Below are 18842 nucleotides of genomic sequence, written 5' to 3' on the forward strand. Positions count from 1 at the left end.
TGGGACTATTGATAGGGAGATCATCTACCACCTTAAGAGGCTTACGAGTTCACCCAGGGATAATAGATCCAGACTATACAGGCATAGTTAAAATTATGGTTGAGTCGCCAAAAGGCATTATTGCAATTTCCCCAGGTGACAGGATAGCCCAACTTGTTATCTTGCCCAGTTTACAAGACAAACATCCAGCTAAAGATACTAAAAGAGGAGATAAGGGCTTTGGCTCAACCGGTACAGATTTAACGTTTTTATCTTTGGATTTGGATCAAAGACCTATTTTACAACTAACTATTAATGGAATTAAGATCACTGGCCTTTTAGATACAGGAACAGACAAGAGCATTATAGCCAGTAAAGATTGGCCACGAGGTTGGCCTATACAACTGTCATCGCATACCCTACAAGGACTGGGATATGCTAAAGCCCCTAATGTTAGTGCTAATTTGTTAAATTGGCAAGATACAGAGGGTCATTCTGGGGTGATTAAGCCTTACTTTCTGGAACTTCCAGTTTCATTATGGGGAAGGGACCTTATGAAAGACATGGACTTTAAGTTGAGTAATGAATATTCAGAAAAGGCACAAGCCATGATGAAAGATATGGGCTGTCACCCAGATTTTGGTTTGGGTAAGCATTTGCAGGGGCGGAAAGATCCTATAATTGCAAAGCTACGAAAACCCAGACAAGGGTTGGGTTTTTCTTAGGGGCCGCTGAGGAAGGAATTCCCATCTCCTGGAACACGGAAGAGCCAGTATGGGTTCCTCAGTGGCCACTCTCTTCCGAAAAGCTGCATGCAGCCCATCAACTAGTTCAAGACCAGTTAAATGAAGGACATATTAAACCCTCTCTGTCTCCATGGAATACTCCTATTTTTGTCATTAAGAAAAAATCTGGAAAGTGGAGACTTTTGCATGATCTTAGAGCTATCAATGATCAGATGAAGATCATGGGTCCTGTTCAATGCGGCTTTCCCCTGCTTTCAGCATTGCCAGAGAATTGGCCCATTATAGTGGTAGATATTAAGGATTGCTTTTTTTCTATTCCTTTGAACAGTAAGGACAGTGAAAGGTTTGCATTTACATTGCCCTCCATTAATCATGAAGAGCCTGATAGGAGAAACCAATGGGTTGTTTTACCCCAGGGTATGGCCAATAGCCCTGCTATGTGTCAGTTGTTTGTTGCCTCTGCATTAGAGCCTCTAAGAACTCGTTTTTCAGGTGTAAAATGTCTCCACTATATGGACGATATTCTGTTGGCTGCCAGGGAGGAAAGAGTCTTACAGGAAACCTATGGAGTATTAGTGGAGGCCTTACAACAAAAAGGACTCCATATAGCTCCTGAAAAGGTGCAACAAAATTTATGATCAAAAAAAACGCATGATCAAGTCATGCCACAAAAGGTAAAATTGAGAAAAGATCATTTGCCTATGTTGAATGATTTCCAAAAATTATTGGAAGATATAAATTGGATTGGGGCAGTTTACAGATGGCCAATTATGAATTGAAACCGTTATATGATATTTTAATTGGAGATGCAGCTTTAGATTCCCCCAGGCAGCTAACTGAGGAAGCCTGACAGGCTCTTTTGACCATTGAGGACAGGTTAGCTAAGGCCTTTTTGAAGCGAGTAGAATGTGTAAATAACATTGGCTTGTGTATTTTGCCTACTTGCTTGCAACCCACAGGGATATTATGGCAAAAGGGGCCATTATTATGGATCCACCCAAAAATTTCCCCTGCAAAATCCATTGAATATTACCCTACTGCTGTGGCTTTACTTGCTCAGCAGGGCATCCAAATTTGCTTACAGCATTTTGGAGTCTTACCTAACATGTTGAGCATTCCGTATGATGCTACTCAAGTAAAGATTTTATGTGCTGCCTTAGATGATTGGGCCATTTTACGTTGCTCTTATCCAGGGCCTATAGATTGCCACTATCCTAAACATCCATTGCTGACATTCTTTAAGGAACACCCACTGATATTTCCCAAGATTACTACTTTACAACCCATTCCAGGAGCCAGTGTTATTTTTACAGATGGATCTAAGACCGGCTGTGGCGCTTATATGGTAGATTCCTCTGAGCCTGTTGCACATCAATTTTCTCCTGGAGCCCCTCAACAGGTTGAACTGGCGATTGTAATAGAAGTGTTTAAGGCCTGCCCTTTTGCATTCAATCTAATTTCAGATTCATGCTATGTTGTTAATGCCTTAAGAAGTCTTGAACGTGCGGGATCCATTAAGTCCTCCAACCCTGTACATGTGCTGCTGGTACAGCTGCAGTGTTTGCTCTGGCAACGCAAAAATCCCTTTTTTGTACAGCATATCCGTGCACATACAGGATTGCCCGGTCCTTTAGCTGAGGACAATGACACAGTAGATTGTTGTATCAGGCAAGAATGGATGTTTCTCGCCTCTGCTTTACAGAGAGCATACAATTTTCATAAGGAATTTCATGTTAATGCCAAAACCCTACAACAAAAATTTACTATCTCTCATGCTGATGCACGGAGGGTGGTTATGGATTGCCTACAATGTGTTGTTCATCGTTATCCTCAAACCTTGGGAGTCAATCCGCGAGGGTTGCTCCCCCTCAAACTTTGGCAAATGGATGTGACTCATGTTTCTGAATTTGGCACGGTAAAGTATGTGCACGTGTCTGTGGACACCTGCTCTGGTGTGATTCATGCCACGCCTATGTCGGGTGAAAAGGCAACTCAGGTGATCGCTCATTGCCTGGAAGCATGGGCAGCTTGGAGTAAGCCCCAACAGATAAAAACTGACAATGGCCCTGCTTATACTGGGCAAAAGTTTACATCATTTTGTCTCCATATGGGTGTTTAATTGACACATGGATTACCGTACAATCCACAAGGCCAAGGCATTGTGGAACATGCCCATCGATCCTTAAAGGAGTTGCTTCAAAAACAAAAAGGGGGAATAGGCCATGACCAAACCCCTAAGAATAGACTTTCCTTAGCCTTATTTACTTTAAACTTTTTAAATTTGGATAGCTCCATTCAGTCTGCCGCAGACAGGCATTCGTGTCCATCCAGCCCTTCAAAAGGAATGGTGACCTGGAAGGACGCTTAGACAGGGGTCTGGCATGAACCCGATCCCGTGCTGACATGGGCACGAGGCTCTGTTTGTGTTTTTCCACAGGACCATTTGGACCCTATTTGGGTGCCAGAACGCCTGGTGAGGAAGGTGCAAGTGCAGACAGAGGCAGAAAAGAATGATATGGATATGTCTGGGGATCCTGTGCCTGTTCCTGGCCCACTCAACGGAGAAGGTGACAGCGGAGCTGCGGTGGGGGATTCTATCAGCATTCCCCAAACCGATGCCAGTCTGCCATGATGCTCAGGTGTTCCCTCATCTATTCACCACCAATAAGAAGTTATACTTGCCATTTATTCCATTAGATACAGAAATTGCCCCCATAGGAGAAAATAGATCTTTAAGTGAAGAAGGAAATTTATGTGTTACTGTTAATGCTTATGCTAATAGTTCCTGTATTATTTTATCCCGCTTTAGTGCAGGATGGTTTTATGGGTATCATAAGCATAGGACTCAATCAAATAGTTGTAATTCTTCCATTGCACAAGAGAATATTCCCATATCCTATTCTACGAATGTGGTTTGGTTCAATGGCACATGGCCTTGGTACCAGCATGTTGGTAATTTCTCCATCCCTCCACCACAACCCAAATGGGCCCCTACATGTTGGGGAACTTATGAAGGGGAGTCCTGGCCGTGGACCGGGTGTCAGTCCAAAGTGCTGAGGTGGGCAGATAAGGGTCAGAAATTCACCTTTCCCCCTGATGTGGTGGGTCCAGAAAAGTACCTTCAAGGCATGTTCCAGCAAACAGGTATTGTGAATCCCTTTAATATGTGGATGCTTTGTGGAGTTAATGGTAGTTGCTTAGATGTTTCTCCTCTAGTTATGCTGAATGGCGGCAGTTTTGGGGCAGGGAATGTTAGCTGTTCGATTACAGAAATCAGAAAGTGGAATTGTTCTGGAGAGGATCCGTGGGTCAACCGTTCCTGCTATGGGTATAATCGACCGACTATGCCTACTGAACATTATACAGCTGCCCCTGTGTGTGTATATCCACCTTTTGGGTTTATTGTTAGTAATTACAGCTTACAAGATTGTAGTAATGAGACTTGCTTTTATACACAATGCTGGAATGCTTCCTGGCATAACTTTACCGTGATTGCCCGTGTCCCTCGTTGGATCCTGGTGCCAGTGGATGCGCCTAATGCCATGAGCCTCCTAAGATATAGAAGAGATTTTGGCATTACAGCAGCGATTGTTGCAGCCATAGCTCTTGCTGCTGCCGCGAGCACCGCCGCGGCCGTGACCATGACTCATACTGTGCAAACAGCGCAAACATTAAATAGTCTATCTGCCTTAGTAGCGCAAGCATTGGATGCACAGACTGGGCTAGATAGTCAACTCAAAGGTGGGTTAATGGTAGTTAACCAATGCATAGATTTGGTTCAAGAACAGATAGATGTCCTCCGGCAATTGGCTCAGCTTGGCTGTGAATGGAAGTATCCGGGGCTGTGTGTGACCAGCATTCAATATGAAAAATTTACCCATGCAGCTAATTTGTCTAGAGAATTGTCTAGCTATCTTTTAGGTCATTGGTCTGGTGAATTTGAAAAACTGGAAAAGCTGTGAGTGGCGACTGCAGATTCCACACGCATGGATACCAGCCTAGCAGGAGGACTATCCTCCTGGATCACTACAGCCATGGATCATCTTAAGGAGTGGGCAGGGATAGGAGCCCTGACAGGTTTAATGGTGCTTGCCTCCCTGGTGTGCCTGTGGTGTATTCGTTGCATAAGGGCTTCACAGCATCGCAATGCAGCTATGGTCATACAGGCCTTCACGGCCATTGAAGCAGGACAGTCTCCCCAAGCTTGGCTATCTACTTTAAAAGAGATGTGAGCGAGCACAGGATGTGAGGCTTGTGCACTGCACTTGAGGTGACATACATCGGCCTCAAGGAGAGCAAGTCTGATTGCATGTGGGTTGGTGTCTATCTCGCACCTCTGTGAAAAGGACACCGGACGGGTGTAATGTTCTCTGGTTGAATGACATCCGGAAAGACATTGGCACACGTCCCATTTCTAACAGAGATCAGACCTTTACTCTTGCCTGTTGCTTTGCAAAACAAAAAGGGGGAACTGTAGAGAGCTGCGTGGAACCACACCTAAAAGATGGCGCTGGCTTCCGCCTTCCGCGATCCGGAAAGCGAGGGCTCTCTGCGAAAAACAACTCCATATATGGCAAAGGCCAGACTCTTGTGATCATCACCCGATGATCGTAAGCTGCGTGCATATGCGTGGACCTATGAACGGTGCCCACGTGGCTATCCAGGGTTGGTAGCCCAGGCCTATTTAAGGGCTGGGAGAGGTTTTTTTGCCCGGAGAGAGAGATTTTACAATTGTTAACAAGGTCCTAAATAAACTGCTCAGCAAGAAGAGCTCCTGTATCGCGTCTTCCTTGCTGGACGAGGCGGCCGTGATAGAGAAGTTCAACTCAAAGGCACAGAAAATTTATTTAACAAAATCATAGTGAAAGACCCGGATAAATTCAGACCCCTCTAGCAGAAAAAGTAGAGCCAAAAAATCTAGCAGGGAGAGAAGAGCCAGAAATCTAGGCTAGCCGGTTCAGTGACTCTAGCTGACCACAAAGTTAGATTATAAACTTGAGAAAGAGGGAGTTACCCCCTTATGATTATCACTGGTATTTTCGGAATTTTCCAATGATCACTGGTATTATTTTCAGAATTTTTCAATGATCACTAGTATTTTTTGGAATTTTCCAGTGATGCCCTCCCTACCCCCTTTGGGTTATTGGGTTATGGTTTCTTCCCTTCCATACCCCTTCTCCCAGCTACTCGGGGTCGAACTCTATCCCTGCATGGGAAATGAGTTTCCGCCCCAGTGCACTAGTTCCTGTCCTGTCAATAAACCTCGTGTGATTGTAGCAAGGACGGTCTCTCGTGAATTCCCAGGGGGTTGTGTTATCCTGAGACTTGAGTGAGAGTCTCCCCACTCCAGGGGTCTTTCATTTGGGGGCTTGTTCAGGATTGGCGACCACCCTCATCTCCAAAGACCCACTTGGAGGTGAGAGATTGTCTGTGTGTCTGTGCCTTTAAGCCCGGCACTCAGGAGGCAGAGGCAGGAGGATGAATCTCTGTCACTTCAAGGCCAGCCTGGTCTACAAGAGCTAGTTCCAGAATAGGTTCCAAAGCTACAGAGAAACCCTATCTCGAAAAACCAAAGAAAAAGAAAAAAAGATTTTATCCTTTCTTCTCTTCTTCTTCTTCTTCTTCTTCTTCTTCTTCTTCTTCTTCTTCTTCTTCTTCTTCTTCTTCTTCTTCTTCTTCTTCTTCTTCTTCTTCTTCTTCCTCCTCCTCCTCCTCCTCCTCCTCCTCCTCCTCTTCTTCTCTTCCTCCTCTTCTTCCTCCTCCTCCTCCTCCTCTTCTTCTCTTCCTCCTCTTCTTCTTCCTCCTCCTCCTCCTCCTTCTCTCTCTCTCTCTCTCTCTCTCTCTCTCTCTCTCTCTCTCTCTCTCTCTCTCTCTCTCTCTGAGATAGGGTTTCTCTGTGTAACCCTGGCTGTCCTGGAGCTCACTCTGTAGAACAAGCTGGCCTCTAACTCAGAGATTAGACTGTCTCTGCATCTCGAGTGCTGGGATTAAAGGCACAGGTCAACACCGCTTGGCTTTTTTTCTCTTCTTTAGAAAAAGAACGGGTGCACACCTTTAAGCCCAGCACTTGGGAGACAGAGGCAGGCAGATCTTCGAGTTCAAAGCCAGCCAGGTCTACAGAGTGAGCTCCAGGACAGCTACACAAAGAAACCCTGTCTGGAAAAACCAATAAATAAGCAGGGTGGTGGTGGCACATACGGGACATAGAGGCAGGCAGATCTCTGAATTCGAGTCTAGCCTGGTCTACAAAGTGAGTTCCATTACAGCCAGGGTTGTTACACAAAGAAACCCTGTCTCGAATATACCAACAAAACAAAAAATAAAAACAAAACCAATAAATAATATTTTAAATTATTTAGTGACTATGTGTATATGTATATATGTAGGACATACTCTTGGAGGTCAGAGGACAGCTTCCCCGGAGTTGGCTTTCTCCTTCCATGTTCAGGCTTAACCTACTAAGACATTTCCTTGGTCTATGACTTCAATTTTTTGTTTTGTTGTTTTGTTTAAATTGGAATTTTTGTAAAGGCATGGACGGGATTGATGGGGGCGGGATAAAAGGAGCAGAGATCTTAACTAGATTAGTTTGGAAGAACACATGTGCTATGAAAATAGAGAAAATGAATACTTGTGTTAACCTACTGTTCCTGCTCCCTGGAGAATCTCAGGTCCTGTTTCGTGTGTGTGTGTGTGTGTGTGTGTGTGTGTGTGTGTGTGTGGTGTCTTTCTAGTTGTGAGGCAGCAGGGTTACTGCAACGAACACTCGGTGTGTAGTAGAGTGTGCAGAATGGCGACTTGGTGGCCAGGAGGAATTATTAGACGTGCTATGAGAACAGCTTTACCAGGGAGGAGGAAGATCTGCTTAAATGCAACTCTCCCCTGACCTCGGCCAGGTCAGCTCAGGCTTGGAAGACTGGCATAGGAGGGCGGGGCTATGGCTGTCATTTGAGTCCTATGCCTCGGCCCTTGGGAGCTGGTGTCACTCAGGCCTTGCTAGCCAATCAGGGCCTGGGAGCGCTCCGTCTAATCAGGAGCGCCGACGGGCAGCGAGAGGCGGGCTCCTATCGGCCGCCATACTGTGGGCTTGGCGCCGCGGCCGAGGGTACGCTGTGTGGCGTCGTGAGCCCCGCCGCCGGGAGCTGTGAGGAGCCTCGGGCGACTCGGGAAGCCGCGCCATGGTGAGCGAGGGCGGCCGTCCCCGCCGGCTGTGCTGCATCCTCCCCGGGGCTCGGGCGGGGCCGGCAGCGCTGTCCTGTTTAGTGGCGCCGGGCCCCGTATCCGCGGGCCGCGCCTGCGCAGAGCATCGCAGCGGGAGCCCCGCCCTGCACCGGGGGCCCTCGCTGTACTGTGTGGTGCTGGCGGCTTGGTCCTACTTTGGGTGTCTCATCAAAAAGCTGTGAAACTCTAGGTCGTCTAGTGCCTGTTATTTTCTAGAAGTTCTGAATTTTGCATTTAACATTTAGGTCAAGCATTCAACTTGAGTTAATATTGTGAAACGTTAATCTTTTTTAAAAATTGCTTTTATTTTATGTGCATTGGTGTTTTGCCGGTATGTATATCTGAGGGTGTCGGATCTCCTGGAACTGTAGTCGCAGACAGTTGTGAGCTTCCATGTGGGTACTGGGAATTGAACCTGGATCCTCTGGAAAAATAGCTAATGCTCTCGACTGCCCCATTATTAAAAGTTTGTCTGGTTAATTTCTTTGTGTGTAAACACATTGGTTCTGCCAATACATTTTACCACTCTCCATCTCGTTGAGTTTCCCTTGGTCAGAAGAAAAGGTTATATTTTTTGTGATCCCCCCCCCCCCCCCCGGATTTCTTTCTTTATTTTCTTTGGTTTTTCGAAACAGGTTTCTCTGTAGCTTTGGAGCCTGTCCTGGAACTAGCTCTTGTAGACCAGGCTGGCCTCAAACTCACAGAGATTCACATGCCTCTGCCTCCCGAGTGCTGGACTTAAAGGCGTGCGCCACCACCACCCAGTATATAGTCTTAACTTAATTGGTAGTGTAACTGTAGGTCTGTGTGCTGTTCCACCGAAATTGTGTGTACCATTTTGAGTTTTTTCCCCCTCTCCCTATAAAATTTAGAATTAGTTTATTAGTTTTAAGTAAGTTAGGATTTTTATTGCCATTATTGAATTTATAGTGGGGATTGAGGAAACCTGACATTTTAGTACTGAAGCTTCCTGTTTCTTAAGCATGGAATATATTGCTTTTTTGTGATTTTTTTATTTTGGATTAAAAACCTGTAGTCCTTGCTGGATGGGTTGGTCAACCGTTAATCCCAGGATTTGGGAGGAAGAGGCAGGCAGATTGAGGATAGCTTGGTTTATACAGCTAGGGAATTCCAGGTTAGCCAGGGCTCTGTAGTGACACCCTGTCTCAAAGAGATGAGTGGATGGCCTGTGGTGATGGCTCAGCGCTTAAGACAGTATTGTTCGCTGGGCAGTGGTGGCACACGCCTTTAATCCCAGCACTCAGGAGGCAGAGGCAGGTGGATCTCTGAGTTAGAGGCCAGCTTGGTCTACAAAGTTCTAGGACAGGCTTCTAAGCCACACAGAGAAACAGAGAAACCCTGTCTCTGAAAACCAAAAGAAAAAAAGTCATTTTGCTCTTATAAAGGACCTACCTCAAGTGGCTCACAACTGCCTGTAACTCCAGTCCCAGAACATCCAATGTCCTCTGCTGGCCTCCAAGGGACTGGAGAGATGCTCAGCAGTCAAGAGCACTTGTTGCTCTTACAGAGGACACAGGTTCAGTTCCCAGCACCCACATGGCAGCTACAGTCTTCTGTAACTAGTCTTGGGATCCAGGCCTCCTCTGGATCCACAGGCACCAGGCATACACACAGTATACATACATATATGCAGACAGAACACTAATGTGCATAAAATAATAAATCTAAAAATAAAGTAAGTTTTCTTTCAGTCAGAGAGGTGTATTGCCTCTTTTGGTATGTATCTACAACTTAGACTTCTGCTTTGCCCTGAAGACTTTTTGATTGTTTAAAGAAAATTAAAAATTTTTTTTAAAAAACGTAGTTCTTGTCTAAAGGACTATTAAATTTATGTATATCTGTGTCTCCTTTCATCTGTGCTGCCGTAGTGGGTGTGATTTCACTGTTCGTCAGTTCCCTGCTGTCACACAGGACACTGGAAAGGACACTGGCAGACATCGTAGTCAACATTAAACAGCTCATGTTTTCTTTTTTTCTTTTTGTTTTTTCGATACAGGGTTTCTCTGTAGCTTTGGAGCCTGTCCCGGAACTAGCTCTTGTAGACCAGGCTGGCCTCGAACTCCCTGAGATCCGCCTGCCTCTGCCTCCCGAGTGCTGGGATTAAAGGCGTGCGCCACCACCGCCCGGCTCAGCTCATGTTTTCTTATAGTTACTGGTTTTAGTCATATAGTTTCATGAGTTTTTGTTGATTCTTGGAATTTATTGTGAAGAAAGACAGTTTCTTTTTTCTTTGTCAATGCACCCTTCATCCCTTGCATGTGTGCAGGCCTGTGCGTACATTTTTTTTTTTTTTTACTTTTTAAAAGAAACCCATCCTTAGATGGCTGGTGGTGGTGCACAGCTTTAATTCTGCACAGGAGGCAGAGGCAGACGGATCTCTGAGTTAGAGGTCAGCCTGGTGTACAGGGTGGGTTTCAGGACAGCCAGGTTCACACACAGAAGCCCTGTCTTAAAAAACAAAACAAAACAAAACAATATATATTTTTTAATGCTCTTACTTTCTTTGAGGCAATGAGGCAAGGTTTTACTATGTAGCTTTGGGTAGCCTGAAACTTACTGTGTAGACAAGGCTGACTTCAAATTCTTAGAGATCCGCCTGCCCCTGCCTCCCCAAGTACTGGGATTAAAGGCGTGCTCCACCATTCCTGGCCCTCATCCCGTGCATTTTTATTTTTATTATTTATTTATTTATTTTGGTTTTTCGAGACAGGGTTTCACTGTAGCTTTGGAGCCTGTACTGAAACTAGCTCTTGTAGACCAGGCTGGCCTCGAATGCACTTTTAAAAGGACTAGTTTCTTTTTAAAAGATTTATTTCATGTATATGAGTGTTTTGCCTGCATGTAAGTGTGTGTACTTGGTACCTATGGCCAGAGGGCATGTTAGACCCCATGAAATTGGAGTTATTGTTGATCATAAGGTACCAAGTGGGTTCTCTGCAAGAGCAACAAATGTTCTTCTGAGCCATCTCTCCACTCCTCTTGCCATGTATTTTTCCAATTATTGACATAATCATATTTTCTACTTCTCTTGTTGATAGCGTAATACATTAAATTTAGATTTTTTTTTTTCTTTTTGGGTGCCAGGGGTTGATTTCAGGCTTTGTGCATTCAAGCATATGGTTTAGTACTCAAAGTTTACTCAGCTTCAATTAAAATATTTTTTGTTATTGTTTATTTGTGTGTATGTGTGACCTCTAAGGAGGTCAGAGGGGTGTCAGGCGCCCTGGAACTGGGGTTATATGTTGCTATGAGCTCCCTGGGGTGGGCACTGGGATCAACTCTGCTGCTCTTTGGGAAGCAGAAAAAGACAAGATCTCCTGAGTAAATTGGGAGCGTGGGGGCCATGGGAGAGAATGGGAGAGGAGCGGAGAACAATGTATAACTCAATAAAATCAATTTAAAAGCAAATGATACATGCTCTTAAATGCTGAGCCACCACTCTAGCTCTCATGGCTTCTGTCCTGGACTGGCCGGGAGGTCACGGCATTAATAGCACCTTGCACTCTGGAACCCATTTGTGAGATCACAGATGTGTGCTACCATACCTGGCTGTGTGCTACCTTAGAAATACAGTTTAAGCTGGGTGGTGGCGGTGGCACACACCTTTAATCCCAACATTCGGGAGGTAGATGCAGGCGGATCTCTATGAGTGTGAGGCCAGCCTTGTCTACAGAGCGAGTTCCAGAACAGGCTCCAAAGGTATACAGAAACCCTGTCTCAAAAAAAAAAAAAAAAGAAAAGAAAAAAGAAATTTTCCATCTGTTTATAGTTGGTTTTTGTTTTTTTCAACTTACTGTCTGTGTAGGATAATATTGGTGTCATAGTTTTAAATTATTTAAAGACAGGATCTCAATATGTAGATCAGGCTATCCTTGAACTCAGAGCTCCACCTGTCTCTGCTTCTTATGTGCTGAAATTAAAGATGCGCACCACCACTTTTAAGTTTCAGGGTCTTTTTGATAATCCATGCCCACTGAAACTGTTATCTCTCTTTCTGTGTCTCTTGATATCTTTTTCATTTCTAAAAATTTCATTTCATCTAGCTTAGAAACGTTTGACCATGGGATTGCAGCATTTGTCCTTTCTATGTGATTATGCCCCCCCCCCATAGGCCCATGTGTGTGACCAGGTCGCCACCAGCTGGTGGGTGGCTCAGCTTTTAGTAACTCTAGCACTGAAGGATCTGAGTCGTTCTGATGTCCATGGTCTGGAACACATGTGACACATACATAGAGTCACTTAAACATACACATGAATAAATATAAAAATAAAATCTTGGGACTTGAGAGATGGCTCAGAGGTTAAGAGAACTGGCTGCTCTTCCTAAGGTTCTCAGTTCAATTCCCAGCAACCACATGGCAGCTTGCAACCATCTGTAATGAGATCTGGTGCCCTCTTCTGGCATGGAGGTGTATAGCCAGGAGGAATATTATATATATAATGAATAAATCTTAAAAAAAATAAAATCTTTAAAAATTTTATGACATCATCTCATTGTATCACTGTTGGCTAAAAATAAAATCCTCAAAAAACATGCACACACACACACCCCCGAGCATTTGAGACTAGTCATGGCGGCACAATCTTTGTCCTAACACTGGGGAGGCAAAGGTAGGTAGATACCATAAGATTGAGGCCAGCAGGATCTATATAGTTAGTTTCAGTCCAACTACTGCTTCATAGTGAGTGAGACCTTGTCACTACGATTGTTGCAGTAAATATCCCTGGAAGTCAGTTTCTGTGTTCTCCAGGGTTTGCTGTCCCTTTGTTGAGGCCTCAGTTTGCCATTTGTTTAGTGTTAGCAAAGTATTTGTTACCAGAACTACTGCCTGTGTGTTGGCAGTCTGCCTCCAGAGTGCACTTTGTGCCCAGTTGTTGTTTTCCACAGATTTCTTTGGGTGTCAAGAGTTAAGAAGCAAGGCTGGAAAAGGCACAAGTGGACAGATTTGTGGGCGGCCGAGTTAGGGACCATCTTTTAACGCAGCCAGCCTTTGTCCTTCTGTGCCACGCATATTTTCTGCTGATCCAGCTTCGAGAGAAATTGGGGCTCAAGATGAGAGCCTTTTCAGATGTTTTCTGAAAGTGTCTTTTCAACATGCCTTGATATGTGTGTGCTTTTGAAGACCTCAGTTCCTAAGAGAGGATATGTTTCAAAATTTGCCTTTTGTGTCAACTTCATAGTTTGTATGTTCTTGAACTATTTTAGGTAAGACATCCACTATTGTTCCTATAACTATTAGGCAAGACTCTGACATTTACTAAATAGCTGTTAGTCCTTGTCAGATTAGAAATATAAGTCTGGTTGACTACAAAAAAGCCTGTGAGATTTATGGACTACTTCTGCTACATTGAGTTTTTTCTAAAAAGATAGACCATCCTTCTCTTAATTCTATCATGCTCTAGCATTACTTAATTAAAATTGAAATGTTTCGTTCAGGGCTAATGAGATGCCTCAGTGGGTAAGGATCCTGGGGCTAAGCCTGTGTTCATCCTCTGACCCGCACATGGGAGAAGAAAACCCAGTCTTGTAGGCCGTTCTCTGAACCCCACATTCACCCCCTAAATAAGTGAATGTAATTACCCCTCCCGCACACACTTGTTCTGAGAAAGGGTCTTACTCTGCAGCTCTGATTGACTCAGAACTCAATGTGTTACACTCCGATGGCCCCAAACACAAAGCGATCCACTTACCTTTGCCTGCAGAGTCCTGAGATCAAAGACTTGTGCCTCCGTGCTCCATGTAATTTTATTTACTCTATAAAGTATAATTTCCATTTTATTTTATTGTTCCCCATGTTTTTTTTTTGTTTTTTTTTTTTTTTTTTGTTTTTTAAATCTGTCTTCATGAAGCCAGCTCTTTACGTGGACTTTCTTAGTGATCAGAGGGCAACACCAGTGGATCTAAGTCATGGTGAGTGTTTGTTTCTTCCGCCTCCATGATCAATTCTTGACCACCTTACTTTGAGTGGCACTCCTCATGCAGTAGTGCACTTGGCATAGGTGAAGCGTACGCACAAGCGTCGATGATACTGATGGCAGAGGCCTCTACTTGTTACTGCCCTTGTCCTTGGGTACTCCCTGGGCTTAGCTGACCCCTTTTTACTATGGTGAGTCTTTCTTTTTTTATCATCTTGGAGGCAAGACCTGAAGAGTGTAATTAAATTATTAAATTACTTTGATTTATTTATTCTTTTTGGTTTTTTGAGATGGTTTCACTGTAGTTTTAGAGCCTGTCCTGGAACTTAATTTGTAGACCAGGCTGGCCTCAAAATCACAGGGATCCTCCTGCCTCTGCCTCCCAAATGCTGGGATTAAAGGTGTGCGCCACCACTCTCACCCAGTTATTTATTGTTGTGGGTGTTTTACTCTTTTGGCTTTTTGGGGGGCCTGCCACTCAGCTCCCAAATAAATCACATACAGAGGCTTACTCTTAGTTATGATTGCCTCACCTTGGCTTGTTTCTTGTGGACTTTTCTTAAAAACCCTCTGGGCTTTTTTATCTTTCTCTATTCCTGTATACCTTTCCGTCTTACTCTGTGCCTGGCTGGGTGTCTGGCGCGAGATGTTCTCTCCTTGTTCTTGTGTTCCTAGTTCTCTTCTGCTCATGTTTCTCTTATTCATAGTTTCTGCCTGCTAGCCCCACCTGTCCTTGCTCCTGCCTTGCTATTGGCCGTTCATTTCTTTATTAGGACCATCTGGTGTTTTAGACAGGCACAGTAACGCAGCTGTGAGGACTACGCTTTGACAAGTATACAACTTACCAGGGCATGAGGGTTAGACTAGTAAAGAGTACGAAGACTCGAGTGAAAACGATGAGACAGAAAACACAGGATAGTCCTGGGAGTCCAGGGAAGATGGCCTGCGTTTAATTTCCATACACTTTTATATCCAGTACAACGGGGAAGGAGGAAAAGGACAACTAGAGCAGTTGTTTGCTTCAGCACTTTGAACCATCAAGTCATTAGCATTCTGTTGTTCAGGCAGTGAACTCACTCGAGACCAAGTATCCTGAAGGCAGCCACTCCCTAGGTCAAACCTCCTATTTCAAAAGAAGGAGCAAAAGTATGCTTGAATTCTGACCATTGGTCAGGGTGGAGTGGATCTACCTGTGTGGGCCATCATCCTAATGTCAAAAAGACCAAGTAACCACCCCCGAAGTCAGGATGTGTAGCCACACTTGTCAACAATTTTGAACAAGCTAAACTCTGACCTTCAGACAAGGTGGAAATAGGCTCACATTTTTGGGCCTCCACACACACCTTCACAGAGTTAAACAAATGTAGCATAAACAAAAGTCACTCACCTGAAAATAATATTCCTCAGCAACTTATTTTTTTTCTTTAGATTTATTTACTTTAGTTTTTTTTTTTTTTTTTTTTGGTTTTTCAAAACAGAGTTTCTCTGTGGTTTTGGAGCCTATCCTGGAACTAGCTCTTGTAGACCAGGCTGGTCTCGAACTCACAGAGATCCTCCTGCCTCTGCCTCCCAAGTGCTGGGATTAAAGGCGTGCACCACCACCACTGCCCGGCTTACTTTAGTATTTTTATGTGTATGTATGAGTGTTTTTCCTACGTGTATATATGTTCACAACATGTGTGTTTCCTGCCTGCAGAGGTAAATAAGAAGAGGTATTGGATCTTTGGAACTGGGGTCACAGATGGGTGTGAGCTGCCATGTGGGTCCTGGGAATCGAACCTGGATCTTCTGCAAAATCAACAAGCACTCTTAAACACTGAGCCATCTCTTCAGTCCCTATATCTTTATTTTGAGGGAGGCCTGGAACTCCCTGTGTGGACTAGGCTGGACTTCAGCTCACAGAGATCCGCCAACCTTTTCCTTTTGAGTGCTGGTATTAAAGGTGTTCGCCTTCATGCGAAAAGTTGAGATCTTTAAATATTGATCATTTAGTATTTATATTAGTTGATTTAATTTGTGATACAGGGGAAATTGGGATCCCCTTTGGGGGTTCTTTGTTTCATTAATAAAAGAATTTCAGAATGCACTCACGGAAGCACAAGGCCAATTTTATCAGTGTTTAAAGGAGGGCAGGTGAGCTGCCTGGAGGCGAAGGGGGAAGCCATGGAGGCATGGAGGGAGATGCATAGCCAACAAGCAGAATGGTAGGGGGGAGCTTTAGAGAAGGAGTTAAGGGAACACAAAATATTGGGGTGGAGGACAAAGAGTTAAAGTATGCTTAGAAAAGAGATAGAGCCAGGCTGTGGTGGCGCACACCTCTTTGATCCCAGCACCTGGGAGGCAGAGGCAGGTGGATCTCAGTGAGTTTGATGCTAGCCTCGTCTACAAAACAAGTTCCAGTGTAACCAAGACTATTAAACAGAGAAGGACTATTACACAGAGAAAGCCTGTCTCGAAAAGCCAAGTGACCAACCGACTGACCAACCGACCAACCAACACAAAAGAGATAGAAAAGGAGGGAAAATATGCTTTTCTGAGAAAAGCCGGGCAGACTTAACCCTATGTGATTGTGGTGGGCCAGGAATTCTGGAAAGGGAAAGTAACTCACTGAAGAACGAATGATTGCAGCTGTCTCTTTAGCATAGCGAGCCTGCTATGGCTAGGGGCCTCCCTTTGCCAGAGTGATGGAATTGGCTGAGCTGGAATGTTAGACTCCACCCAGGCATGAGAGACTATTCTCTTCCCTAACATTTGGACTGGAGTAAGCTGTACGTTGGAGTCTTAATGATTTCTTTTTCTGTTAGCACATAGGATGGGCTCATTTCCCCATTTAAGTGGTGACAGCATTTGTGACTAGTGCTCACCAAGGAAGCTCGTCGCACCCTTGTCCATTGTCTTTGACTTTTCTGAGTTTGTAAGGAAAATGGTTCTGAATTGCCACAGTATTCTTATAACTCATTGTGCTGAGTGGTTTATTCTCATTTTTGTGTTCGTTCATGAGCTCTCCCCATTATCCTGTTCTCTCCACCCAGCAAACCTTAAACTCTGTACACAGAGATGTCTAAAGACAGCTCTATTCTGAGTACAGGTGGTGGGACTTTCTATGAGTGAGCATTGGGTTAAGCTGCCCTGTACCCTAATTCCCAGGCCACTCAACGAGAAGAGTGTTTTTACTTGAATGTTGCTGTTCCCAGCTGTTCAGTGTTTGCATTAGAGCTTCTCTGTTTTGAGTCCTGTTAGCTGTTTTATTAAAAAATTAATTTTTATTTTCTGTATATGGTGTTTTGCCTGCATGTTTATCTTTATGATTGTATCAGATCCTAGAGTTACAGACAGTTGGGAGCTGCCATGTGGGTGCAGGGAATTGAATTCGGGTATTCTGGAAGAGCAGTCAGTGCTTTTAACCATTGAACCATCTCTCATTCGCTCACCCCCATGCCATCAATTCTTTTATACATATGTGTGGGATGTTTTAGGATCTGGTGAGCTTTGAGGATGTGGCTGTGCACTTCACCCAGGAAGAGTGGGCTTTGCTGGATCCTTCCCAGAAGAGTCTGTACAGAGATGTGATGCTGGAGACCTGCAGGAACCTCGCTGCCGTAGGTGAGACTTGTGCTTCTTTTCCTTAGTTAAGTTAGAGAGCAAGTGTTTCCCTCTTAGAAATGGTCTTGTGTGATTCGAGTATAGAAAGGGAAGGATTTGGTAAGTGACAGAATAGTGGCAGGTTAGATGGCTCAAGAAGCTAAAGCCTGATGGAGGGGCTGAGCCAGTTCCCGAGGTGTCTTTTTTGTTGTTGTTGTTTGTTTTTGTTTTTTCTTTTTTGTTTTTCGAGACAGGGTTTCTCTGTAGCTTTGGAGCCTGTCCTGGAACTAGCTCTTGCAACCCAGGCTGGTGTTGAACTCACAGAGAGCCGCCTGCCTCTGCCTCCCAAGTGCTGGGATTAAAGACGTGCACCACCACTGCCTGACACAGTAAGCACTCTTAACCCCTGAACCATATCACTAACCCTTCTTTTATCATCTTCTTAAAAAAAATTGTTGCCAGACTGTGGTGGCATACACCTTTAATCCCAGCACATGGGAGGCAGAGGTAGGAGGATCTTTGTGAGTTTAAGGCTAGCCTGGTCTAGAGTGAGTTCTGGGACTGGCTCCATAGCTACTGAGAAATCTTGTCTTGAAAATATGGTGATGATGATGATGAAGAATATATGCGTGAGGGGCGTTGAGGGGATGTGCGTGTGTGTAAGTGCAGGAGCCCCTGGAGGGAGAGACTTGGAATTCCTCTGGAGCTGGAGTTGCAGTAGGGGTTGTGTGCTGCCCAGCGTGGGAAACGGGAGCCAAAGCTGTGTTCTTGCAAGAACAGTAAGTGTTCTTAACCAGGGAGCTTTATCTCCATCTTCTGGTTTTCAGAAATTTCTGACTTTTTTTTTTCAAAGTAGGGTTTCACCATGTAGATGAACTCACATCTGGCCTTGAACTCACAGAGACCACCTGCCTCTGCCTTCTGAGTGCCTAGGTTAAAAGCATTTGCCACCACCTCCAGCTTTGTTTTCATTAATTTCTAATAATTTATCATAAATTTTTGGTACTATATTTTAGGCTATATATGGGAAGAACAGAATATTGAAGATTGCAAAAATTTTGGAAGATATGAAAGGTAATTTGCATGTATAAGTGGAATCAAATGTCTTATAGAAACTTTAACATGCCTTATAAATTTAATTAAATCACAAAGAGAAATCACTTTTAATTTATCCATCATTAGAAACTTCTCATCAAAAATATGCACTTCAGTGTGAGAATGCTACTCAGTCTTTGCAGTGCCAGTGAGTGCCAGTGTCGGGGACGGCTCTGCGGGCCTGTTGTAGACCTGTTGTAGACCTGTCGTAGACCTGTTGTAGACCTGTTGTAGACCTGTTGTAGACCTGTTGTAGACCTGTTGTAGACAGCCGCCAGTCGT

General features: G+C 44.4%; 1 protein-coding gene across 2 annotated transcripts in view; it reads left to right on the forward strand.

Moving 5' to 3' along the window:
- The first annotated feature begins 7803 nt into the window (after positions 1 to 7803).
- Positions 7804 to 18842, forward strand: part of LOC130862578 (zinc finger protein 709-like) — a 50007-nt gene continuing 38968 nt past the window's right edge. For both annotated transcript variants that reach the window (XM_057752260.1, XM_057752259.1), the window contains exons 1-3: positions 7804 to 7906; positions 17360 to 17486; positions 18482 to 18539. In XM_057752260.1, the coding sequence (XP_057608243.1) occupies positions 7904 to 7906; positions 17360 to 17486; positions 18482 to 18539 (188 nt within the window). In that variant the 5' untranslated portion in view covers positions 7804 to 7903. The remainder of the gene's footprint in view (positions 7907 to 17359; positions 17487 to 18481; positions 18540 to 18842) is intronic.

This window comes from Chionomys nivalis, chromosome 20 (assembly GCF_950005125.1).
Source record: "Chionomys nivalis chromosome 20, mChiNiv1.1, whole genome shotgun sequence".
Classification (NCBI taxonomy): domain Eukaryota; kingdom Metazoa; phylum Chordata; class Mammalia; order Rodentia; family Cricetidae; genus Chionomys; species Chionomys nivalis.